Consider the following 26,233-nt stretch of genomic DNA (forward strand, 5'->3'; position numbering starts at 1 on the left):
CAGGTATTTTCTTGTTTGTTCTTTTGGGTTTTGGTTTGTGAGACAGCAGGGTCTTTCAACTTTAAACTGATTGCTGTGATTACAGGCATGCACCACCACAGCATGGACATGGTTAGGATTTTTAGTCAAGGTTGAGTTTTTTTCTACAGGTTCTCCTAGGCTGCCTGGTGTGGTAACTGGGGGCAGATACTACCCCCTGAGGGATAGGGTCTGATTTAGTGAATAATGGTTCTTGGGAGGTAAAAAAGCTAACTCTCACTCATCATCAGGAGGGTTTTAGCTGGGGAGACTAGAGAGAGGTGGCAAGGGTTGGTACTGATCTTCAGACCCCTGCAGACAGGTTCTAAATAAGAGCTGACTTGGAAGGACTGAAAGGTGTGAGGGAGGGAGGGAGGACTGACTGAACATGAACTGTGCATGAAGAAAGCACCAGACTCTGTCACTCTCCCTCTCCCACTTAACCCATAAAGACACTATTTAGCATTTTTTTGGTTTTTACAGTACTGGGATGAAGCCTATAGATTCATGTTTTTGTTTTTTTTTTTAAATTATGGGTTAGCGTTCATCAGAACTGAAATTTTATTATAACTTTTTTTTTTGCCAGTCTTGGGGCTTGAACTCAGGGTCTGGGCATTGTCTTTGAGTTTCTTTTTGTTCAAAGCTAGCACTCTAGTACTTGAGCCCCAGCACCACCTTTGGCTTTTTCTGTATATGTGGTACTAAGAAATCGAACCCAGGGCTTCATGCATGCTAGGCAAGCACTCTACCACTAAGCCACATTCCCAGCTCTTTATTTTAACTCTTAGGAAAACATTAAAAACAAAACAAAAAACAGCATATTTCATTGAATCCTAAGTTCTCATCATCCTGGTTTGTCAGTTTCATGTCCTAACTATAATACCCATAACATAAATACCAGCCCTTTACAACCATTTTTCTCTGTATGTGTGTTAAGTGTAAGTAAGTAAAAGTGCTATAGATCCAACCTGTGACCTTTTGCATGCTAGACAAGCATTCTACTACTGCTGTATTTCTCTCCCTCTCTCTTTCTTTCTTTCTTTCTTTTTTTTTTGTCAGTTGTGGGGCTTGAACTCTGTGTCTAGGCACTGTCCCTTAGCTCTTCAGCTCAAAGCTAATGTTCTACCACTTGAGCCCCAGCACCACTTAGGATTTTCTGGTGGTTAATTGGAGGTAAGAGTCTGAGTGGTTGGGAAGGTGGCTCAGTGGTAGGGTTCTTGCCTTGCGTGCATGAGGCCCTGGGTTTGATTCCTCAGCACCACATAAGCAGAAAAGGCCGGAAATGGCACTGTGGCTCAAGTGGTAGAGCGCTCACCTTGAGCTGAAGAGCTGAGGGACAGCACCCAGGCCCAGAGTTCAGACTCATGAATAAAAATAAAAATAAAAAGAGTCTCACTGACTTTCCTGCTCAGGCTGGGTTTAATGACAATCCTCAGATCTCAGTTTCCTGAGTAGCTAGGATTACAGATGTGAGCCACTGGTGCCCAGCTTATTGCTGTATCTGTAGCCCCTTTTCAAACAAATTTTCTTTCAGTTGGACTCTTTGAAGCAAATCTAAAGTAAATCCTGGGCTGGGAATGTGGCTTAGTGGTAGAGAGCTTGCCTTGCATGAATGAAGGCCTGAGTTCGGTTTCTTAGTACTATATACACAGAAAAAGCCAGAAGTGGTGCTGTGGCTCAAGTGGTAGAGTGCTAGCCTTCAGCAAAAGAAGCTCAGGGAGGGGCTAGGAAGGTGGCTCAGTGGTAGAGTGTTTGCCTTGCATGCATGAGGCCCTGGATTTGATTCCTTAGAGCCATATAAGTAGGAAAGCTGTAAGTGTCTCTATGGCTCAAGTAGTAGAGTGCTAGCTTTAAGCTGAAGAGCTCAGGGACAGTGCCCAGGCCCAGAGTTCAGGCCCTACAATGGACAAAAAAAAAAAAGAAAAAGAAGCTCAAGGACAGTGCCCAGGTCCAGAATTCAAGTCCCAGGATTGGCAAAAAAAATAAAATTTTTAAAAAAAGTAAATCATTTCATCTCTACACTTTAGCATTTGTCTCTGAAAGAAGAATTGTATTTGTTGACAGTACTGGGGTTTGCACCCTAGGCCTCAGCCTGCTAGGCAGGGGCTCTACCACTTTAGCTATGCCACTAGCCTAAGATAAAGATATTTTATTTATTTTCACTCTTGTAAAATACTTCAAGTCCTTATATTTCTAATTTCTCAGTAAGTATATTTGTACCATTGATTTGTTTGAATTGGGATCCAGGTTAGGTTCACATGGTATAATGGATTGAAATGTTTTAAGTCATTAAATAGCACTCCCATTTCTTGGAAATTTGTCGTGAAAGACACTGATCCATCATCTTAAATTTACCTTTGGTATCTTGTTACTGTGTTTCTCCCACTTTCCAATAAGTTGATAATTGAATGTAAAGGCTTGATAAAACAGGTTCAGTTCCTGGGAGGTAAGGAGCAAGAATCTTCAAGAGATAGAATTGTACATTGGGAAGTACACTGGTTGCCTTTCTCTTTTGAATTATTATTGCCTTAGAGCCATCTCTTCCATTAGGTGATTAAAAAACAAATTATTAGTCATCAGCTAGAATCAAGTAAACAAAGAGCAACTTTTCTTCATTATTGTCCTGCGGTACAGTTTTATGTAGGAGGGAAGGCTAAATGTTTATTTTCTTTTACTAATTAGTATTTGAAATAATGGGTGGGTTCCCTAACATTTTCCAGAGATACCCAGTGAATTTTCCTCATGTGCTTGTGCACGCACGCACGTGTGTGTGTGTGTGTGTGTGTGTGTGTGTGTGTGTGTGTGCGTGTGTGCGCGCGTCCGCACGCTGATGCTAGGGTATAAACTAAGGGAGGGCTGAATGTTCTCATTTGTTTTTTTTTTTTTTTTGCTCAAGGCTGGCGCTCTTACCACTTAAACCACAGCTCTATGCTTTTGGCTTGTTAATTGGAGATGTGAGTCTCAGATTTATCTGCCTGGGGTAGTTTCACCCTGTTATCCTCTGATCTCAGCCTCCTCAGTAGCTGGGATTATAGTCGTGAGCCATCACCAGTCTGATAGCTAGTGAATTTTTTAGCATCATTATAAATGCATGAACTTAAATATATCTGTGGCATTGTAATTCATTGCGGTTGTGATGCTCAGAATATTCCAAGTTGGACACAGCCAGGGTAGTTTCTAATGTTGTCATGCTTTCTGGTATGAAAAAGATAGTTCAGGAAATGGCTATGAGTATTTTCTCCCCAGTTGTAAACTCAAACCATTCTTCTAGAGCTCGGCAGATCTTTTCAGTAAATGGCTAAATAGTAGATAATTTAGCTTTTGGTGTCCATACAGTTTCTTTGTCACAGCTTTATCACTATGAAAGCAGCTATAGATAATAATGTAAATTCATGAGTGTGGCTGTGTTCTATAAAACTTAAGTCACTGTGATTGAATAGCATTTCATTTTCTTTTTTGGGGGGCGGGGGTCGTAGGGGCTGAACTCTGGGCCTGAGCGCTGTCCCTCAGCTCTTCAGCTCAAGGCTAGTGCCCTACCACTTGAGCCACAGTGCCACTTCCAGCTTTTTTCTGTTTATGTGGTGCTGAGGAATCAAACCTAGGGCCTCATGCATGCCAGGCAAGCACTCTATCACTGAGCCAACTTCCCTGCCCTAGCATTTCATTTTCATAGGTCATAGAGAGAGAGAGAGAGAGAGAGAGTGTGTGTATGCACACATAAATTTTTGTTTTGTTTTTTGTTGGTTGCTGGGCTTGAACTGAGGGCCTGGGCACTCTTGCTGAGCTTTTGTGCTCAAGGCTAGCTCTCTACGACTTTGAGCTACAGTGCTACTTCCAGTTTTTTCTGGTAGTTGTTGAGAAGAGTTTCATGGACTTTCCTGCCCAGGATAGCTTTGAACTTTGGTCCTCAGATCTCATCCTTCTTAGTAGCTAGGATTACAGGCATAAGCCACTAGCACCCAGCTAGGTTTTTTTGTTTTTGGGGAGGGGGGTTTTGGTGGTGGTTGTTTTGGTTTTGTTTTAACTTTTAATAACCAATCCCAGCTATTTGGGGGGGGGGAGTAGAAAGATCACAATTTAAAGACAGCTGGGCACAGAAGTTACAAGACTGTCTCAAAGATAAACCAGTCTTGGTATCTTATGCTGTACCTACAGAGATGGCACAAGTAGAAAAGTTAAGGTCTGGGGCTATGTCTTGGCAAAAGCTAGATACTCTATCTAAAAAAAAAAAAAAAAAAGCAAAGACTGATGAGCGTGTGGCAAGTGTACTTGCTAGTAGGTCCTGAATTCAAGGCCCCTCTCCCCCAGATACACACACACTTTTAGCTTATAGACTGCACAATGAATGAGTAGACCATAGTTTACCAATTTCTCCCCTCCAAGGCGGGGTGGTTCCTGTTAATGGGAGATGGTGAGACATGTTTGTGCTTATTACTTCTGGTCATTGTTTCTAGCTCTTTCTGTACATGTGGATCATAGACAATTTTTAAAGCAAAGAAATATTTTCATCCAGGCTCGGATGGCTCACCCCTGTAATCCTAGCTACTCAGGAGGCTGAGATCTGAGGATGGTGGTTCAAAGCCAGCCCAGGCAAGGAAAGTCCGTGAGACTCTGATCTCCAATGAACCACCAGAAAACTGGAAGTGGCGCTGTGGCTCAAGTGGTAGAGTGCTAGCCTTGAGCTGAAGAGCTGAGGGACAGAGCCCAGGCCCAGAGTTCAAGTCCCACGACTAACACCCCCCCCCCAAGTTTTTTTTTCTTCATAATTTCATACTGATAGCCAAACTATCAGATTTCTAGATCTTATTTGCTGTTTTATTTGTAGGTGGGGACAGTGTGCTGTTGGAATCTGGTCCTACACCTAGCTATTCTGGAAATAGTGTGCACATCTCCCAGCAAGCACCCTGGCCTCCCTGAATAGATGACGGCTTAACTAGTGGGGTCCCCTATAGACTTGAGCTCCTCTGGGTCTCTCCGCATGTGGGCATTAAGCTCTGAGAGTAGTGCCAGGCCACTGTGTAGCACTAGCACTTTCCTTGTGAATATCTTCCTTAACAACTTAGAATTTATCTTATTGGAGAACCTGACTTCCCGCTACGAGGTGCCCTGTGTCTTGGATCTCAAGATGGGCACACGGCAGCATGGCGATGATGCTTCAGAAGAGAAAGCAGCCAACCAGATCCGAAAATGTCAGCAGAGCACATCTGCGGTCATTGGGGTACGCGTGTGCGGCATGCAGGTGAGTTCAGGCCAGGACAAGAGTTGGCTGGGCCATCCAGTGGCTCGTCACCCTGGCCAGGGCATAGTCCTGTTGTCTCTAAAGTGCTCACATTTGAGCCTTTATGAGTCTTGCTTTGCGACCAATAAGAAAGCTTATGTAAGCCCAGTACCTGCAGCTCAACGCCTGTAATCCTAGCTACTCAGGTGGCTGGGATCTGAGGACCAGAGTTCAAAGCTAGCCAGGGCAGGAAAGTCCATGAGACTTATCTCTTAATTAGCTAGCGAAAAAGCCAGAAGTGACAGTGTCCAGGCCTTGAGTTCAAGCCTCAAGCCTGGCATTAATTAAAAAAAAAAAAAGCCGGGCGCTGGTGGCTCACGCCTGTAATCCTAGCTACTCAGGAGGCTGAGATCTGAGGATCGCGGTTCAAAGCCAGCCCGGGCAGGAGAGACCGTGAGACTCCTATCTCCAATAAACCACCAGAAAACCGGAAGTGGCGCTGTAGCTCAAGTGGTAGAGCGTTCGCCTTGAGCTGAAGAGCTGAGGGACAGCGCCCAGGCCCAGAGTTCAAGCCCCACGGCCGACAAAAAAAAAAAAAAAAAAAAAGAGGGCTGGGAAAGTAGCTCGTTGGTAGAGTGCTTGCCTTGCATTCATGAGGCCCTGGGTTCGATTCCTCAGCACCACATAAACAGAAAAAGCCGGAAGTGGCACTGTGGCTCAAGTGGTAGAGATCTAGCTTTGAGCTGAAGAGCTGAAGGACAGCACCCAGGCTCAGAGTTCAGGCCCCATAACCACCAACAACCAAAAAAAAAAAAAAAAGGAAAGAGCCCAGTGCTGGTGGTTCATCCCTGTAAACCTAGGAGGCTAAGATCTGAGGATCATGGTTCAAAGCCAGCCTAGGCAGCAACGTCCGTGAGACTCATCTCCAATAAGTCACTCTGAAAAAGCCAGAAGTAGAGGGTGGGAAGGTGGCTCAGTGGTAGAGCGCTTGCCAGCATGCATGAAGCCCAGGGTTTGATTCCTCAGCACCACATAAACAGAAAAAGCCTGAAGTGGCACTGTGGCTCAAGTGGTAGAGTGCCAGCCTTGAGCAAAAGAGGCTCAGGGCCATGCCCAGGCCCTGAGTTCAAGGCCCAGGACTGGCAAAAAAAGAAAAAGCTAGAAGTGGTGCTGTGGCTCAAGTGGTAGAGCACTAGCCTTGAGCACAAAAGAGGCTCAGGGATAGCACCCAGACCCCAAGTCTAGCCCCAGGGCTGGTTTAAAAAAAAAAAAGGAAGAAAGAAAAGAAAAGAAATCTTGTGTGCCTGTGTGATATCTCTTGAGACTGGCTTGCCTGGCCAAGTCCAAAGTCTGGACAGGGGACAGGAGTTGAGCACAAGGCAAGAGGGTAGGGCTGTCTCCGTTGACATAAAGAATAGGGGCCAGGGGCCCACGCACTGAATCAGCCTCAGATAGCTACTTTCTGGTTAGATGTTGATCAGAGAAGATACCAACTGGCTCTTGTGTGATTGGTGTGCTTCCCAAATGAAAGGATCAAATCTGGGCTATCACGTCCCTCCCAACCCCCCTACAGTAAGGTGCTTACTTCTCACACAGGTCTACCAGGCAGGCACTGGCCAGCTCATGTTCATGAACAAGTACCATGGGCGGAAGCTCTCTGTGCAGGGTTTCAAAGAGGCGCTTTTCCAGTTTTTCCACAATGGGCGGTACCTGCGCCGGGAGCTCCTGAGCCCTGTGCTGAAGAAGCTGGCGGAGCTCAAGGCCGTGCTGGAGCGACAGGAATCCTACCGCTTTTACTCCAGCTCCCTGCTGATCATCTACGATGGCAAGGAGTGGCCTGAAGTGGCTCTGGACTCCGATGCCGAGGACTTGGAGGATCTGTCAGAAGAATCAGCCGATGAGTCTGCCGGGGCCTATGCCTACAAGCCCATTGGCGCCAGCTCCGTGGACGTGCGCATGATCGACTTTGCACACACCACCTGCAGGCTGTTTGGCGAGGACAGCGTGGTCCACGAGGGCCAGGATGCCGGTTATATCTTTGGGCTCCAGAGCCTGATAGACATCGTCACAGAGATCAGTGAGGAGAGTGGAGAGTGAGCTTGTCGGCTTGTGGAGGACCTGAGAGACTGTGTGTCCCAGGCCCAGCTGTGCTGCGCCAGGGAGGAAGCCAGTATGGCCAGGTGGTGGTCCCTGGGGCTGGTGCGCAGTGGCCTCTGGGAGCCCCCAGCCAGCCCCAGCCCCAGCCCCAGCCACGGAGTTTTATTTATTTTAACTATTTCTTCAACATTCCACATATGATGATGCAGATACCTCTTTGTTCCCTGAGTGTAATACAGATCTAATACAGATCTTTTTGTTTATTGTATCCAGTGCTACTGTCATTTTTTTCCCACACACACATCAGCCTTCCCACGTGCTGGGACTTCCTCTTCTCTAACCCAGTAATATTCTGGATCCTGCCCCACAGTCCAGCACCTTAAGATCATCCAGAAAAAGCCATGTGCCTTCTGTGGTCTGTAGCTGGTTGAGTCTTCTAGCAACCCTATCTTAAAAGTTAACACTTGAAAGCCTTGCCTTAAGCCTGTAATCCTAGCTACTCAGGACATCCAGAGCTGAGGATCACCGTTTGAAGCCAGACAAGGCAGGAAAGTCCTTGAGACTCTTATCTCCAATAAAGGACCAGAAAACCGGAAGTGGTGCTGTGGCTCAAGTGGTAGAGTGCTCACCTTGAGCTGAAGGGCTGAGGGACAGCGCCCAGGCCCAGAGTTCAAGCCCCACGACCGACCAAAAACAAAAAATAACACTTGACACAGGTCAACTTAAGCTATGCAACTAAAGCAGAAGTTGGGTAGCAGGGGCTCTAATCCTTACGTGTGTCACGGGCAGTAGCTAATTGGCTGGACATGATGGCCAATACTGAACTGATGTTCAAGTAGCCACTCAGCTGACTGGTTGCTGCCATAGTAAAGGGGCTCATGGGGATGATACAGTGGACAGGGGTGGACTTGGCCTTACCACCTGCCAATACTCTTATCCAGTTCTGGATTCCACTAGCCTTATCCCCCACAAGGTCCAGCTAACACAACCACTGCTCTGGGCTTGGAGGGCTTCTAGAAAGAGGAAAGGCCAAAGAAGATCTTGAATTGCTGAGTCAGGTTCTAGCCGCTGTCTCTCACCTGAATCAGCTGGCATCTCCTTCCAAGGCCTCTCACTGGGCCCAGCATCAGTGCTGCTTCATCCTCTGATCCTCGTTCTCAGGCCTTCTAGTGGAGGTGTTTAGCAGGACCAGCAGCCCCTGGGATTCTTTTTTGTTGTTGTTGTCATGGGGCTTGAACTCTGGGCCTGGGCACTATCCCTGAGTTCTTCAGCTCAAGGCTAGTGCTCTACCGTTTGAGCCACAGCACCACTTGCGGTTTCCTGGTGGTTAACGAGAGAAGAGTCTCACGTACTTTCCTGCCTGTGCTGGCTTTGAACTGTGGTCCTCAGATCTCAGCCTCCTGAGTAGCTAGGATTACAAGTGTGAGCCACCTACGCCCAGTGCCCCTGAGATTCTTAGCCAAGACCCTTGGAACCTGTTCCTTGGAGTTCCCAGGAACCCACAACAAAGATATCAAAGACCAGAAGGACTAGGCTGACTGAAAAGTTGAGGACGTCAAATCTTTTTATTGAAACATTGCTTATATGGCCCAGGCTGGCCTTAAACTCACATCTGCCTCTAAATGCTAGGATTACAGAAGTAAGTATACCACCATGCCCTGTACAAGGCATGTTCTTAAGACTTCATGATACCCCCTTCCCCAACCCAGCCACTGCCAGTACTCTTAACCTGCTCTCAGAAGAGACATCAAAAATAAGCCAATAAGCTTTTCAGTCCTCTAAAGAACAAAAGGGCTGCCGATAAGAGTGGGAAATAACCAATTCTGAATAGGCAAAGGGCCGACCCCCTGGGCAGGTTAAAGAGATGCCAATGGCTAAGGTTTGGCCAGCAGCACCACTTGTGGCTTTTTCTGCTTATGAGGTGTTGAGAAATCAAACCCAGGGCCTCCTGCATGCAAGACACAGCACTCTACCACTGAGCCATCTTCCCAGCCCTCCAGTTTCCCTTCTGATAGACTAGATCACCTGCTCCTCTGTTCTTCACTGGGTTTGTTAACAAAGCAGGAACTTGATAGGGTGTTGCGAAGCCTAAGACTTGAAAGTATTTGATCAGCAGGATCCAAAGTGACCCCTCTTCTAGCCCCCATCCTGATGGTTAGCAGGCTAGGCCCCACTTACTGCCTGGAGGCTGCAGGGACAGAGCGCGCTTTCTTTAAAGGAAGTGGTAGGATAAGGGTCATAGTGGAAGACCCGGATGGAGCGGGAGACAACGTGGGGGCTCAGGTGTTGAGGATCGGCTTGGAAGCCAATCACATCATCAATCCAAGGGCCTGAGGTCTGGGAAAAGCCGCGAGAGCTGGGCGCCGCGACCTCCCGCCAGGGAGGCGCTGCTGTCTATCATTCTCCGGAGGGCGGGGCGGTGCCGTCGCGGAGCGCGCACGCGCAGTAGCGTGTCACGGGTGGGGGGGGGGGGGAGCGGGAGGGGCGGGGCGCCGCGCGGCGGGGCGGAGCTCGTGCGCGCGTGCGCGCGTGCGCGCGCGCGGCACCTCCCCAGGGCCTGGCTTAGCCAAAAAAACCAAAACAAAACCCCAGCCGCCTGTACCACCGCCGCCGCCGCTTGGCCTCCCCTGAGCCCCGGCACCCCCCTCCCGGTCCCCCCATGTACCGGGCGCTGTACGCGTTCCGCTCGGCGGAGCCCAACGCCATGGCGTTCGCGGCGGGCGAGACCTTCCTGGTGCTGGAGCGCAGCAGCGCGCACTGGTGGCTGGCGGCGCGGGCGCGCAGCGGGGAGACGGGCTACGTGCCGCCCGCCTACCTGCACCGCCTGCAGGTGAGTGTGCCCCCCAGAACCCCCACACCCCGTCCGCGGGAACGCCGCCCCCCTCCCCCACCCCGCAGCCCTCGGCCCTGGGAGGCCGAGCGGACCCTATAGGAAACACCCCCCCCCCACACACACACACACAAGTTCCAGCATCATGGCGGGGGTAAGGGGGGGCTCCCACTCAGCCCCAAGTCCGTGCCCTTGAGGTGACAACTCGACCCCTCCTCCCCACCCCAAACTCCACGGAGACTCTTTTATTGGGGGGGAGGGGGAACCCCAGGACAACCCCCCCCACACACACACCGCCTTCCCCGCTGGAGGCCTTCCATCTGAAGAGAATTCCAGGCCGAGAGACTTCAGACCAGTTACTGGAATCCCTGAGACACCCCCCCCCCATCATCCACACCCCCCCCCCCAAACCTCTCCTATCTCCTTGGCCTGCTTCTGAAGATGCCACACTCTCGCCTTCCCCTCCCCCAGCCCCCACACCCTTTGAAAAACCACCACCTTTGACCATTCAGGGTTCTGTCCACCTTGCGCCCACCAGCCTGTTTCCAGACACCCAACAGGGCCTCCCCTTCCTCTCCTCCCCACCCCCCCTGCTTTCAACACTGGAGACACAGACACCCCCCGCCCCTATTTCCTAGATGCCCCTCCCAAAGTCCTGAAGTCTGAGTTATCTTTACCTTTCTCTGTAACTTCACCCCATCTCCTCTAAGCTCTGCCCAAGAAACAACCTTCCCCCGCACACACACACACATTCCCTGGGGACACTTCCCTGGCATCAACCCCCCCCCTCCCCACCCAATTCATCCTCAAGCCTCTCCAAGGCCACAGGCTTCCTTCCTCTTGAATCTAGAAGCATCATTCTTCGCCCCAAGACTGGAACAGGGCCTGCTCCCATTTTAAGGAAGTGCGTCCTTAATCCAAGGCTCCCCCTCCCCCCCCACTGGCCTGACCATGGCCCCATTTCCTTCCTGTAAAAGGCTGCAGTCCCAGTTTCTGATTTCCAAAGCATAGTCCTGCTAACTCTTTGGGGTTTGGGGTATCTTGTCTTTAGCTGATCTATTCTGCCCACAGTGGGAAAGAAAGACCAAGACCCAGAGCCCCTCTCTAGCCTATATGCCAGAAAGTTCTGCCCATCCTAACCTTTAAGAAATGTCTAAGGGTTGGGAAGGTGGCTCAGTGGTAGAGTGCTTGTCTCGCATTTATGAGACCCTGGGTTCAATTCCTCAGCACCACATACACAGAAAAAGCTGGAAGTGCCGGGCGCTGGTGGCTCACGCCTATAATCCTAGCTACTCAGGAGGCTGAGATCTGAGGATCGCGGTTCAAAGCCAGCCCGGGCAGGAGAGACCGTGAGACTCCTATCTCCAATAAACCACCAGAAAACCGGAAGTGGCACTGTAGCTCAAGTGGTAGAGTGCTCGCCTTGAGCTGAAGAGCTGAGGGACAATGCCCAGGCCCAGAGTTCAAGCCCCACGACCAACCAAAAAAGAAAAAAGAAAAAGAAAATGTCTAGTCCGAGCCCAGCCCAGCCCAGGACAGAAATAACAGGATAAATTTGGAAATGTCATCTGGTTGTTGATAAGTGGATGGGCTTTTAGGGGCGTCTTCATAAGGCCCCTTAGCCTCATCCCATGTAGAAATACTTGAAAAGTAGGGAGAGGGGCCCCCCCATACTAGGATTTCTGGGTCTTTGTGTGTCTGTGTCTGTGTGTGTGTCTCAAACTCTCTGAGATTGGGGGTCTCATCTGAATCCTGTCAGGGAATATCCTGTCTCTTCTCCTATTGGGCCTGTTGAGGTCCCAAGCAGTACCAATGGGGTTAAGTGTTTGGGGAGGGCTCTGTTGCTTGCTTTTGATTTCCTTTCCCCTACCTTTCCCCCCACCTCTCCCCCTCCCCCCAAGTCATAGGGCTGGAACTCTGGGCCTTGGCTCTATCCCTCAGCTCTTCAGCTCAAGGCAAGCACTCTACCACTTGAGCCACAGCGCCACTTCAGGTTTTCTGGCGGTTAATTGGAGATAAGAGTCTCATGGATTTTCCTTGCCTGGGTTGGCTTTGAACCGTGATCCTCAGATCTCAGCCTCTTGAGTAGCTAAGATGACAGGCATGAGCCACCAGTACCCGGTTCCAGCTTGATTTCTTTCTGGATGCTCCCTGTGTCTCATCCTGATTCATTTTCCCTCCTTCTTTCTCTCTCTCTCTCTCTCTCTCTCTCTCTCACACACACACACACACACACACAACACACATGGAGGAATTGAACTCAGGGCCTCATGCATGCTAGGCAAGTACTCTACCACTGAGCCACCTTCCCAGCACTCATCCTGACTCTATCTGGGTATTTTCTCTTCTTCCTCTGACTCTCCCACTCTTATGTCTGGCACTCATTCTGCCTGCATTCGCTTCCCCTCTGCCTGCCCTCTCTCCCAGTCTGTCTTACTCTCCGTGTGTACGTGTGTTTTTCTCTTTCTGTCCCCATCTGTCTCTTCTTTCCTTGTACCCCAGTATAATCCATGCCAGCAGGAGGGCTTTGCCAGTCTCCATACCCATCTGTCTGTCCATATCAGGAAAGCGCCTCAAACCCACTCTGGAGTAAGCTGACCTTTGATCTGAAGCTCCTGCCTGGCCCCAGTGGAGCATGGAGGACAGGGCCAAGGGCGGCTGGTCCCATGGCTGTTACCCACATGCCACTCTGTGTGAGGTAGTTTCAATCTCTGGGTTGTTGGGGATGACAGAACAGGGATCCCGATCCCTAATCAAAGACCAGGACTGGCGCTGGGAAGATGGCTCAGTGGTAGAGTGTTTGCCTTGCATGCATTGAGTCCCTGGGTTGGATTCCTCAGCACCACATATGCAGAAAAAGCTGGAAGTGGTGCTGTGGCTCAGGTGGTAGAGCACTAGCCTTGAGCTGAAGAGCTGAGGGACAGCGCCCAGGCTGGCTTCGAACCACGATCCTCAGATCTCAGCCCCAGCATCTGGCTCATGTCCTTCCTTTATCATAAACACAACTGCCTTCCAAAACAGGTCTATAAAGGTGACAGGGAAAGCGTGGGACTATAGGGTTGGCAGTAGGGATTGGGAGCAGAAGATCTCCCAGCCTATGTTTAGCTCCTGGGGCCTGCAAAGGACTCCAGCAGGTTCTGCAGTATGACCTTGGTTTTCTGAAGGACCAGTGGGACACAGAGGGACTTATTAAGGATTCCACACAGGACAGACGTCCCCTGCTTGCATCTCAATTAGGACTCTGAGCCAGGATCAGGGGTGGACTGGGAGGGGAACTCCTGGGCTGTATTTTTGCTTTTAACTGAGAGGCCCTGGTATGTGTAAAATGGTGTCATGGGAGGGGCCGGCTTATGTTCTTGCTCTCTTGAGTGATGCAATGTGAGAATCTCATTCTCTCTCTCTCCGTGTTTGTGTGTGTGTGTGTGTATGTGTGTGTGTGTATATGTATCATTTAATTTATTGCATGGTCATGGGTCTTTCTCTCGCTCTCTCTCTCTTTTCTTTTCTTTTTTTGGCCAATCCTAGGGCTTGAACTCAGGGCCTAGGCACTGTCTCTGAGCTTTTTTTTTTGGTCGGTCATGGGGCTTGAACTCTGGACCTGGCGCTGTCCCTCAGCTCTTCAGCTCAAGGCTAGTGCTCTACCACCTGAGCCACTTCCAGCTTTTCCTGCTTATGTGGTGCTGAGGAATCGAACCCAGGGCCTCATGCATGCCAGGCAAGCACTCTACCACTGAGCCACCTTCCCAGCCCCATCCCTGAGCTTCTTTTGCTCAAGTCTAGCCCTCTACCACTTGAGCCACAGCGTCACTTCCGGCTTTTTCCACATTATGTGGTACTGAGGAATCGAACCCAGGGCTTCAGGCATGCTAGGCAAGCACTCTACCACTAAGCCACTTTCCCAGCCCCTTGTTCTGTAACTGCTATTCCCAATTTGGCCCTATGTGCTCCTCTCCAGCATTCCTGGATTTAGCTTAGTGGTCCTCTGCCTGGCGCCAGCTTGAGCTAGTGCTGGATTGAGTACCCCTTACTTGGTCCTCAGATCTCACTGCTCTCTTCCCCTTCCCACCCAGGGCGTGGAACAGGATATTCTCCAAGCCATTGACCGAGCCATTGAGGCTGTACACAATACAGCCATGCGGGATGGTGGCAAATACAGCCTGGAGCAGCGCGGAGTCCTCCAGTGAGTGGCATCTGCCAGCGAGCATAGTGGGGTGAGGTCTTTTCAGTGGGGACCAGAGATGTGTAGTGGCAATACTGGGGTGCCAGAATGGGGTGGGGCTTGGGGAAGATGGGAATGAGAAGCATGTGGGGGAGGGGGGGCAGGATCCCAGCATCCTGCAGAGGCCATGGGATGGATGACTTGGGGACTTTTTATTTTTTCCTTTTTGGTCAGTTGTGGGGCTTGAACTCAGGGCCTGGGTGCTGTCCCTGAGCCTCCTTGTGTTCCAGGCTAGCGCTCTATCACTTGAGCTACAGCTCCACTTCTAGTTTTCTGGTGGTTCATTGGAGATCAGAGTCTCATGGGAGCTGGGAAGGTGCCTGGCACTCAGGAAGCCCTCGATTCAATTCCTCAGTACACATACACAGAAAAAGCCAGAAGTGGCGCTGTGGCACAAGTGGTAGAGTGCTGGCCTTGAGCAAAAGAAGCGCAGGGACAGTGCTCTGGCTCTAAGTTCCAGCCCAAAGACTGGCCAAAAAAAAAGTCTCTTGGACTTTCCTGCCTGGTCTGGCTTTGAACCTCGATCCTCAGATTTCAGCCTTCTGAGTAGATAGAATTACAGGTATGGAGCTGGGCACTGGTAGCTCACACCTGTCATCCTAGCTACTCAGGAGGCTGAGATCTGAGGATTGTGATTCAAAGCCAGCCCAGGCAGGAAAGTCTGTGTAACTCTTACCTCCAAACAACCACCAGAAAACCAGAAGTGGCGCTGTAGCACAAGTGGTAGAGCGCTCGCCTTGAGCTGAAGAGCGGAGGGACAGCGCCCAGGCCCAGAGTTCAAGCCTCATGACTGACAAAAAAAGAAAGAAAAAGAAAAAAAAAAGAATTACAGGCATGGGCCATCAGCACCTTGCTTCCTTTAGCTTTTTCACTTAAAGTTGGTGCTTTACCACTTGAGCCATAATCCACTTCTAGGTAGTGTGTGTGTGTGTGTGTGTGTGTGTGTGTGTGTGTGTGTGTGTGTGTGTGTGTGTGTGTGTGTGTGTGTGTGTGTGTGTGTGTGTGTGTGTGTGTGTGTGTGTGTGTGTGTGTGTGTGTGTGTGTGTGTGTGTGTGTGTGTGTGTGTATCCTGGGGCTTGAACTCAGGGCCTGGGCACTACTCCTGAGCTCTTTTTACTCAAGACTAGTTCTCTACCACTTGAGCCACAGCTCTCCTCTGGCTTTTTTTTTTTTTTTTTTTTTTTGCTTGTTCATGGGAGATAAGAGTCTTACTAACTTTCCTGCCAAGGCTGGCTTCAAACTGTGATCCTCAGCTCTCAGCCTCCTGAGTAGCTAGGATGACAGGTGTGAGTACCTGATGAAAGTGCCCTCTTAATACTGTCCCTGTCCCTCCATCAGGAAACTGATCCACCACCGCAAGGAGACCCTGTCTCGAAGGGGCCCCTCCGTCTCCAGTGCTGCTGTTATGACCTCATCCACCAGTGACCATCATTTGGATGCTGCTGTTGCTAGGCAACCCAATGGAGTGTGTCGAACTGGGTTTGAACGGCAGCATAGCCTGCCTAGTTCTGAGCATCTTGGGCCTGATGGAAGCCTGTACCAGGTGCGTGGGGAGGAGGTGGGTGGGATTGAAGGCTTCATCCAGAGGCCCAATGGTCTACTCAAGTTAGTGATGCAGCCAGAGACATAGCTCTGCCTATACCCAAGGCTCAGCACCTCAGACAGTGTGGCCTGTCCCCAAAGATCCCTCCTATTTTATTTTGTCAGTCCTGGGGCTTGAACCCCTGGCCTGGGCACTATCTTTGAGCTTCTTTTGCTCAAGGCTAGCATTCTACCACTTGAGCCACAACGCTACTTCCAGCTTTTTCTGTGTATGTGGTACTGAGGAATCGAACCCAGGGCTTTGTGTATGCTAGGTGAGCACTCTGTCACTAAGCCACATTCTCAACCCCTCCCCCCTTTTATTTTTGTCAGTTGTGGGGCTTGAACTCTGGGCCTGGGTGCTGACCCTGAACTCTTCAGCTTTTATTCAAGGATATGGCTCTACGTGTACCACTTGAGCCATAGCTTCCTTTCTGGTTTTTTGTTTTGTGCGTGCGTGCGTGCGTGCGTGTGTGTGTGTGTTTCATGGGAAATGAAATCTCACAGACTTTCCTGCCCGGGCAGCTTTGAACCACAGAGCCTCAGCCTCCTGAGTAGCTAGGATGACATGCATGAGCCACCAGTGCCCGACCCCAAACCCCTTCTGTCTCCCCAGATCCCACCCCAGCCTCGTCGAGCGGCGCCTACCACTCCACCTCCCCCAGTGAAGCGCCGAGACCGTGATGCCCTGGTGGTTTCTGGGAGTGGTAAGTGGGGGTTGAGGGAAATGGAGGTGTGAGGGCACCCTAGACTTGGAATCCTTGCTTGCTGGCAGATTGGGGGAGGGGGAGAGCTTTCAAGATAGGCTTGTGTCCCATGTTGGGAGTGGAGGAGGCTCTGAGCTCATTGAGGAGACAGGGCCTGGCACAAGATGGAGCCTTGTAACTGGTACTGTGCCAAGGTGATGGGGGGCTGGGTGGCAGGGTGCGGGGAGCAGAGCCCATTCCAACATAACTTCTATTCTCTGCTCACAGGCAGCCGCCACGCTGGGCCCTCCGTGGGCAGTTCTACATGCAGTGGTTCCTCAGTCAGTAGTACCTCCCTGGACACACTGTATACCGGCTCTAGCCCCTCGGAGCTAGGCCCCAGCTGCTCGCCCACACCTCCCCCCGTGCCTCTTCGGAGTACCCACACCACTATCTCCCAACCCCAGCCCCCGAAGCCTCCAAGCCCCGAACCCCCTGCCGAGGAGGTGGCTGCCGATCCAACCCCAGCTCCCGATGATCTGGAGGCCCTGAGCTCCCTGAACTTGGGGACCACGGAGGAGAAGACAGTGGCGGAGACCACAGTGCCCAGAACCATTGGGGCAGAGCTGATGGAGCTGGTGCGGAGAAACACCGGGCTGAGCCACGAGTTATGTCGCGTGGCCATCGGCGTCGTCGTGGGTCACATCCAGGCCTCGGTGCCAGCCAGCTCACCCATCATGGAGCAGATTCTCCTCTCGCTGGTAGAGGGAAAGGTGAGGGAGAATGAACGGAAGGGCCAAGAACCTCCCCGACCCTCAGGGTGAACCCCTAGCCCTGCGGGGCTCCCGGCCTCCACGCCTCTACCTAGCCTGTGCCTGACAGGTAATTGTTGAGCCCTAAACTCTAGGCTTCCGCTGTGCTGGCTACCTGGGGAGAAATTTCAGCCCATCTAAGAAGGGGAAAGGGCGGGGCTGGGAATGTAACGGTAGAGTGCTTCCCTTGCAAGCAGGAAGCCCTGGGTTCGATTCCTCCGTATCATATAACTAGAAAAAGTCAGAAATGGTGCTGTGGCTCAAGTGGTAGAGTGCTAGCCTTGAGCAAAAGAAGCTCAGGGGATAGTGCCAAAGCCCTGAGTTCAAGCCCCAGGATTGACAAAAAGGGGGGGAGGGAGAAAGAGTTCCAGGCAAAGGCACAGCCTAGATCCATCTCAGGAGGTAGGACAAGAGCTTGGCTCAAGGACCCTGCCATTGCTGAAACACAAGAGAGTGAATCAGGAGTCTCACGCCTGTCATCCCGGCTACTCAGGAGGCTGAGATTTGAGGATCATGGTTCGAGGCCAACCTGGGCAAGAAAAGTCCTTGAGATTCTTTATCTCCAATGAACCACCAGAAAACTGAAAGTGGAGCCGTGGCTCAAAATGGTAGAGCTCTGGCCTAGGGGAAAAAGAGCTCAGAGACAGTGCCCAGACCCCAAGTTCAAGCCCCACAAGAACAAAAAGCAGCAGCAGCATCAGGAGCAGGTTATATAGGAGTTGAGACTTGGCAGTGGTAGCAAGTGAGGGAGGGGTAAGAGAAGCCTCCTGTAGTTTGGAATGTGGGGGGGAGGGGATGTGGAGACAGGGCGAGTCTGAAGACTGACTATAGAGACAAAATAGACTCAGGGTATGGATGAGCACGATGCCTTTATGGCCTTGGCAGCGGAGAGAAATGCATTATGGGAAACTTATGATTAAAGGCTGCAGGGCCTCACCAGGGTTCAGGAATTGCGTGAGGTGTTTCCTTAGGGCTCCCACGAGGGTTCTGATTGGAAGGTGGAGGAAGGTAGACCAATGGCATACCCGTACTGGCCATGCTAGCCAATGCTTGTTCAGCAAGGCTTAAGGAAAATGCGGGAGGTGGGTCTATAAGAGGCCCGGTGCCACTTTGTGTGGAATTGGGAGTATGGGGGTCTCACAGTCACATTCAGGAAGTTGAGTCGGTACCCTCATCTAGGACTGAGACGAGAGCAAATAGTTGAGAATCCAACCCCCCCACCCCCCAGATGTCCTAGGAGGTCATCCAGACAAGTTGAAGCTGGGTGCTGATGGTGCTGATGGCTCATGCCTGTCATTCTAGCCTCTCAGGAGGCTGAGACCTGAGGTTCATAGTTCAAAGCCAGCCCAGCTAGGAAAGTCCGTGAGACTTTCTAATTAACCACCCAGGGTGGCAGCATGGGATGCTGGGGAGAGTTAAAAGCCAAATGCTGGTAGTTCATAGTCCATGCCTGTCATCCTAGCTACTCAGGAGGCTTTGATCTGAGGATTGAGGTTCAAAGCCAGCCGGGCCAGGAAAAGTTCCTGAGACTCTTATCTCCAACAAACCACTCAGAAAACCGGAAGTGGCGCTGGGGCTCAAGTGGTAGAGCGCTGGCCTTGGGCTGAAGAGCTGAGAGACAGCACCCAGGCCCTGAGTTCAAGCCCCACAACCAACAAAAAAATGCTGATGGGCAGGAAGTGTCATGAGCTGTGTCTTATTCTCTCTTCCCAGGACCTGAGCACGGCCCTGCCCTCTGGGCAGGTCTGCCATGACCAGCAGAGGCTGGAGGTGATCTTTGCAGATCTGGCTCGGAGGAAAGATGACGCGCAGCAACGCAGCTGGGCTCTGTATGAGGATGAAGGTGTCATTCGCTGCTATCTGGAGGAGCTGCTTCACATTCTGGTGCGGGATGGGGGTTCCCCCCCCCAGCCTGTAGAGCAACCATCTCCACCCTACCCCATCCACCTTTCACACTGAGATTCTGGGCTGGGAAGGTGGCTCAGTGGTCAAGAGCTTGCCTGGAATGCATGAGGCCCCTGGGTTCGATTCCTCAGCACCACAGAAGCAGAAAAAGCTGGAAGTGGCGCTGTGGCTCAAGTGGTAGAGCGCTAGCCTTGAGCTGAAGAGCTGAGGGACAGCGCCCAGGCCCAGAGTTCAGGCACCACAACCGACAAAAACAAAAAACAAAACAAAAAAAACATTGGGATTCTGTGCTTCTTTTTTTGGCCAGTCCTGGGGCTTGAACTGAGGGCCTGGGCACTGTCCCTGAGCTGCTTTCTGCTTAAGGCTAGCGCTCTACCACTTTGAGCCACAGCCCAGCTTCCACATTTTGAGTGGTTCATTGGAGATAAAGAGTCTCACAGACTTTCCAATCTGGGGCTGGCTTGGAACCCCGATCCTCAGATCTCAGCCTCTTGAGGAGCTACGATTACAGGCGTGAGCCACCAACACCTGGCAATTTTCCTCCTCTTCCCTTACAGACTGACGCCGACCCTGAAGTTTGCAAGAAAATGTGCAAGAAGAATGAGTTCGAGTCCGTCCTGGCCTTGGTGGCCTATTACCAAATGGTATATGCAAGCCGGGGGTGAGAGGGTGTGGAGGGGAGGGTTGAATAGGGAGGGGGGGGGATCCGCAGCCACACCCGCACCCCCTCCTGGACCCTGAGCACACACAAGATCCTCTGCCAGGAACACCGAACATCACTGCGGCTGCTGCTTCTCAAGTGCTTTGGCGCCATGTGTAGCCTGGATGCGGCCATTATCTCCACGCTGGTGTCATCTGTGCTGCCCGTGGAGTTGGCACGGGACATGCAGACGGACACACAGGGTGAGGTCAGGGGTGGGGGTGGGGTGTTAAGGAGCTTCCTAGCATCTCAAGATGGGGGGGGGGAGCTCCATCATTTGCAGGGTTCCTGCCATCTTTGGGGAGTACTGATTGCCTGTCTTCCCTTTCCTCTCCCCCTACCCCCTCTAGACCACCAGAAGCTCTGCTACTCGGCCCTCATCCTCGCCATGGTCTTCTCCATGGGAGAGCCAGTGCCCTACGCACACTACGGTAAGAATGATGTGTGACTGCCGGGCGCTGGAGGCTCACCCCTGTCATCCTAGCTATTCAGGAGGCTGAGATCTGAGGATCATGGTTCAAAGCCAACCCCCAGGCAGGAAAGTCCATGAGACTGTTATCTCCAATAAGCTACTCAGGGGCTGAGGAGGTGGCTCAGTGGTAGAGTGCTTGCCTTGCATGCATGAGGCCCTGGGTTCAATTCTTCAGCATCACATAAGCAGAAAAAAGCTGGAAGTGGCACTGTGGCTCAAGTGCCTTGAGCTAAAGAGCTGAGGGACAGCGCCCAGGCCCAGAGTTCAGGCCCCAGGACTGTCAAAAAGAAATACCGGAAGTGGCGCTGTGGCTGAAAGTGGTAGAATGCTAACCTTGAGCACAAAAGCTCAGGATTCAAGTCCTAGGATGAGCCCCTCCCTCTCCTCCAAAATAAAAGCATCCACACTACTGACTGGCTGATCCTGGGTCCCAGAGGTGTAGGGTCTATGACCCAGAGAGCTGAAGATCTGCTAACCAGTGCTTCTGGTAGGACTAGGTTGTCTCTAAGGCTCACTGGAACTCCAGAGGATGGGTGATACGGCAAGGAAGAGACAGACATCTGTGTGCCTCTGTTCTAGAACATCTGGGCACCCCTTTCGCCCAGTTCCTCCTGAGTATTGTTGAGGATGGGCTGCCTTTGGACACCACCGAGCAACTGCCGGACCTCTGCGTGAACCTACTTTTGGCTCTCAACCTGCACCTGCCAGGTGGGAAGGAAACCCCCAACTGGAGGGTGACAGAGCCACAGGAAGGGGCTGGGAAGGTGGCTCAGTGGTAGAGTGCTTGCCTAGCACCCAGGAAGCCCTGGGTTCGATTCCTCAGTACCATATACACAGGAAAAGCCGGAAGTGGCGCTGTGGCTCAAGTGGTAGAGTGCTGGCTTTGAGCAAAAGTTAGGGACAGTATCTAGGCCCTGAGTTTAAGCCCCAGAACTGGCCAAAAAAAAAAAGCTGGGGCCTATAAGTGGCTCATGCCTATAATCCTAGCTACTCAGGAGGCTGAGATCTGCGGATGGAGATTCAAAACCAGCCCGGGCAGGGAGGTCCGTGAGACTCTTATCTCCAGTAAACCACCAGAAAACCGGAAGTGGCGCTGTGGCTCAAGTGGCAGAGCGCTCACCTTGAGCTGAAGAGCTCAGGGACAGTGCCCAGGCCCAGAGTTCAAGCCCCAGGACTGACCAAAAAAACAAAAACAAAACATGGGGAGCTTTCCAGGCTCCATCCATACCTATGCTTGTGATTTCTTCTTCAGCACCTGACCAGAATGTCATCATGGCCGCCCTGAGCACACACTCGAATGTCAAGATCTTCTCTGAAAAGCTGCTCTTGCTTGTGAACAGAGGGGGTAAGGACCCAGGAACCTGTTGCAGCCATTTTTTTTTTACTCGGTCCTCACTTCCTCCCCTCCTCACACCCTCATTCACTCATCTAACCCACTGGGGTGACCTGGGAACCTCAGCAAAGACATCCCCTGACCCTTGTGATCTCCTGCCCTCTAGATGACCCCGTTCGCATCTTCAAACACGAGCCCCAGCCACCCCACTCTGTCCTCAAGTTCCTGCAGGACGTGTTCAGCAGCACTTCCACGGCCACCATTTTCTACCACACAGATATGATGGCTCTCATCGAAATCACTGTTCGCCACATCGCTGACCTGTCACCAGGAGACAAGGTGCCTGGAAGTTGCCACCAAAGCAATGGTCACTGAGTGGAAATGGAACTCAAATTTGAGGGGTGGAGTGGGGACATAATACTCGGTGGAGATGAAGGCTGAGGTTGAAGCCAGGTTAAGTGTGAGATGATACTCAGAAGCCAGGACCAGGCTGGGAAGGTGGCTTAGTGGTAGAGTGCTCGCCTAGCATGCAGGAAGCCCTGGGTTCCATTCCACAGTACCACATAACACAGAAAAAGACAGAAGTGGCGCTGTGACTCAAGTGGTAGAGTGCTAGCCTTGAGCAAAAGAAGCTCAGAGACAATGTCCAGGCCCTAAATTCAAGTCCCAGGTCTGGCAGAAAAGAAAAAAAAAGATGGGGCACCAGTGGCTCATGCCTATAATCCTAGCTACTCAGGAGGCTGAGATCTGTGGATTTGAGATTTGAAGCCCGGCAGAGCAGAAAAGACTGTGAGATTCCAACAAACCACCAAAAGGCTGGTAGTACAGCTATGGCTCAAGTGGTAGAGAGCTAGACTTGAGCAAATAAAGCCAAGTGAGACTGTAAAGCCCTGAGTTCAAGCCCCAGATAGGAAGAGAAAGAGAGACAGAAAGAGAAACAGACAACAGAAAATGTGTTGAGGAAGAGAATAGGCTACTAGAGGAGACAAGTAGGTAAGGCAGAAGTTGGTCATATCCATCCACACAGGACCCAGAGCAGTTCTTATTCTAGTAGGAACAAGTAGAATGTAACTGCAAGAGTGAAAAACAGGGGCTGGGAATGTGGCTTAGTGGTAGAGTGCTTGCCTAGCAAGCATGAAGCCCTGGGTTCGGTTCCTCAGTACCACATAAACAGAAAAAGCTATCCAGGCACCGATGGCTCACACCTCTAATCCTAGCTACTAAGGAGGCTGAGATCTGAGGATCATGGTTCAAAGCCAGCTAGAGCAGGAAAGTCCCTGAGACTATTATCTCCAATAAACCAGGAGAAAACCAGAAGTAGCTCTGTGGCTCAAGTGGTAGAGGGTTCGCTTTGAGCTGAAGAACTGAGGGACAGCGCCCAGGCCCAGAGTTCAGGCCTGACGGCCAACAAAAAAAAAAAGAAAAAAAAACCCTTTGTTTTTCTTTTTTTTTGGCCAGTCCTGGGGCTTGAGCTCAGGGCCTGGGCGCTGTCCCTCAGCTCTTCAGCTCAAGGCTAGCGCTCTACCACTTGAGCCACAGCACCACTTCTGGCTTTTTCCATTTGTGTGGTGCTAAGGAATCAAACCCAGGGTCTCATGCATGTGAGGCAAGCACTCTACCACTGAGCCACCTTCCCAGCCCAGGAGTTTCTGAAAGATTGCTTTTGTTTCCTCTATGAAGCACAAGGCTAGCTGGCCAAGCAAAAGAGGCTCAGTAGTCCTGAAAACAGTGGACATGGCAGAGACCTCTGGGAGGCCCCAGTTGAGGACTGGGATAATGACTGAAGTCCACACATTAGGACTTAGATGGGTGATGTTGCCCGAAGGAGTGGATAGACAGGCCCCACCTCTAAAGAATTTCCAGGACTTCCCTTGATAGAGCCACGTCTGGGACTCTATCTGGCTGTAGAGAATTGTTTGTTTGTGCCAGTCCTGGGCTTGAACTCAGGGCCAGTTTTTTTTGTTTTTGTTTTTTTGTTTTTTGTCGGTCATGGGGCTTGAACTCTGGACCACTTGAGCCACTGTGCCACTTCTGGTTTTCTGAGTGGTTTGTTGGAGATAAGAGTCTCAGGAACTTTCCTGCCTGGTCTGGCTTTGAACTGTGATCCTCAGATCTCAGCCTCCTGAATAGCTAGGATTACAGCATGAGCCACCGCCACCGGCTCAGCTTTTTTTTTTTTTTTAAACCCCTCCCCCTTTTTTTCTTTGGTCATTTGTGGGGCTTGAACTCAGGACTTGGGTGCTGACCCTGAGCTCTTTTGCTCATCTAGTATTATACCACTTTGAGCCATAGCGCCACTTCCGGTTTTCTGGTGATTAGTTGGAGGCAAAGAGTATCATAGACTTTTCTGCTTGGGCTGGCTTTGAACCCAGATTCTCAGATCTCAGCCTCCTGAGCAGCTAGGATGACAGGTGTGAGCCACCAGCACTCAGCTCATTCATTCATTACTTTTTTTTTTTCTTTTTTTAATGCTAGTCCTGGGGCTTGAATTCAAGGGGTCGGCACTGTCCCTGAGTTTCTTTTGTTGTTGTTGTTGGTTGTGGGACCTGAACTCTGGGCCTGGGCGCTGTCCCTGAGCTCTTCATCTCAAGGCTAGCACTCTACCATTGAACCACAGTGCCACTTCTGGCTTTTTCTGCTTATGTGCGGCTGAGGAATTGAACCCAGGGCCTCATGCATGCAAAACAAGCACTGTACCACTGAGCCAGCTTCCTAGCCCCATCTCTGAATTTCATTTTGCTCAAGGCTAGTACTCTACCACCACTTGAGCTTTTTTCCTGTGTGTGTGCTACTGAGGAATCGAACCCAGGGCTTCATGCATGCTAGGCAAGCACTCTACCCCTAAGCCACAATCCCAGCCCCCATAGAACACCTCCTGAAGGCCATTTCTGCATCAGGTGCTAGGGACGCAGTACAGTTATTCAAGTTGTGTGTGCTGGTCCTTAACCCTGGGGTCCATGGGGCAGCCGTGGCTGGGTGGAGGCTTCCCTGAGCCCCCCTGCTCTTCCCACAGCTGCGCATGGAGTACTTGTCCCTGATGTATGCTGTGGTCCGCTCCACACCCTACCTGCAGCACCGCCATCGGCTGCCTGACCTGCAGGCCACGCTCCGGCGCATCCTATTGGAGGAGGAAGTTTCACCCCAGTGCCAGATGGACCGCATGATTGTCCGAGAGATGTGCAAAGAATTCCCAGTGCTGGGAGAAGCCCCCAGCTAGCATTTCCCTTTTTTTCTCCCTTCCCTGTAGCCCTGGTCAGGGTTACAGGGGACTTCAAGGAGGGGGGTTTACCCTAAGATCATTTTGCACTGGCATTAGGAGTGGATAAAGAAGCAGAAGGACCTGAGCAAGAGCTCACCCCCCACTCCCACTTCGTACACTTGAAGCGGAACATAATGATGCACGGGGCCAAATGTAGGATTGGGGACCAAGGTGTGGGAGCTCTACTGGGACGGAAGAAATGTGCAAGCTGAAGTTCAATTCCCCGCCTCTTCAGCATGCCACCCTGCCCCCACCCCCTGTACCCACGTGCACACTCAAAGTCCTGCTATTGCTCCAGGCTGGGCCAGAGTTCCTCACCCTTTATCCTGCCTGCTCTGAGTCCTGGCGTCAGCAGAGCCGTGCCCTTGGGGCGGAGGGAGAAGCCCCTCCCACCAGCTCTTTGCCTTAGCTTTGCAGTGAGTTTGTTGCTCATGTGCAGCCCTGTCTCTGTACCCTTTCTCCCCCCCTCCCCTAATAAGGATCTGTGTCCACCCCACTCACCCACCCACCCTACTGCTTTCAACCCCCCAGAGGCCTTGGCCAACCCTGCTACTTGCCAAGCAGGATTCTTGGAAACAGTCCATCCAGCCTGAAACCTCATGAAACGGGACGATGGCACCAAGAATGAAAACAAATGAATCTTATTTTCTCTGTTTCAAAAAAAAAATGCAGACCGAAAAGCCATGTGTATTTTCCTATGTGCTGCAGCTCATCTTTGGAAATAAATTACAGTCATCTGGAAATGGGATTCTCTGGATGATCCTGGAGGGCGGGACAGTGGAAGCGTAGGGGTGCTGGGGGGCCCCAGCTGCTAAGAGCTCAATAACTCTAGTATGCACTGACTTCAGCCTGGTGGGTGATGGACTCTGACAGGCCTGGATCTCTCTCTCTCCATCCCCACAGGGTTGGTTCCAGCCTTTCTACTCTGATCTCTCTTTTCCCAGAGAGCCATAGTCAATACCCACTGTAGCCAGGCGCCAGTGGCTCACAACTGTAATCCTAGCTACTTTCGGAGGCTGAGATCTGAGGATCGCAGTTCAGAGCCAGCCCTGGTAGGAGAGTCTGTGAGACACTTATCTCCAATAAACCACTAGAAAATTGGA

The 26,233-nt window shown here is 51.3% G+C and overlaps 2 protein-coding genes across 2 annotated transcripts in view; both read left to right on the top strand.

Annotated features, from left to right (window-relative positions):
- The window catches only part of LOC138818494 (inositol hexakisphosphate kinase 2), a 30,109-nt gene extending 22,508 nt beyond the window's left edge, over nt 1–7,601 (top strand). The window contains exons 5-6 of the mRNA XM_070009417.1: nt 5,082–5,257; nt 6,833–7,601. Of these exons, the coding sequence (XP_069865518.1) occupies nt 5,082–5,257; nt 6,833–7,333 (677 nt within the window). The 3' untranslated portion in view covers nt 7,334–7,601. The remainder of the gene's footprint in view (nt 1–5,081; nt 5,258–6,832) is intronic.
- Nucleotides 7,602–9,882: 2,281 nt separating this feature from the next.
- On the top strand, nt 9,883–25,873 carry LOC138818476 (NCK-interacting protein with SH3 domain). The gene is made up of 13 exons (XM_070009376.1): nt 9,883–10,163; nt 14,234–14,343; nt 15,721–15,925; nt 16,580–16,670; nt 16,938–17,422; nt 19,175–19,345; nt 19,924–20,010; nt 20,131–20,269; nt 20,417–20,497; nt 21,118–21,246; nt 21,791–21,883; nt 22,038–22,210; nt 24,885–25,873. Exons 1-13 carry the CDS (start codon nt 9,993–9,995, stop codon nt 25,086–25,088), a joined length of 2,139 nt encoding a protein of 712 aa, XP_069865477.1. The 5' UTR covers nt 9,883–9,992; the 3' UTR covers nt 25,089–25,873.
- The last annotated feature ends 360 nt before the right edge of the window (nt 25,874–26,233 follow it).

This window comes from Dipodomys merriami, unplaced genomic scaffold (genome assembly GCF_024711535.1).
Source record: "Dipodomys merriami isolate MVZ:Mamm:240054 unplaced genomic scaffold, mDipMer1.0.p SCAF_767, whole genome shotgun sequence".
In the NCBI taxonomy this organism is placed as follows: Eukaryota; Metazoa; Chordata; class Mammalia; order Rodentia; family Heteromyidae; genus Dipodomys; species Dipodomys merriami.

Bases quoted from the DNA above. Each gene is read 5' to 3' on its own strand.
- LOC138818476 (XM_070009376.1), top strand. From the start codon at position 9,993: ATGTACCGGGCGCTGTACGCGTTCCGCTCGGCGGAGCCCAACGCCATG. The intron at 10,164-14,233 runs GTGAGTGTGCCC...CTTCCCACCCAG, and splicing joins CCTACCTGCACCGCCTGCAG to GGCGTGGAACAGGATATTCT. The intron at 22,211-24,884 runs GTGCCTGGAAGT...CTCTTCCCACAG, and splicing joins ACCTGTCACCAGGAGACAAG to CTGCGCATGGAGTACTTGTC.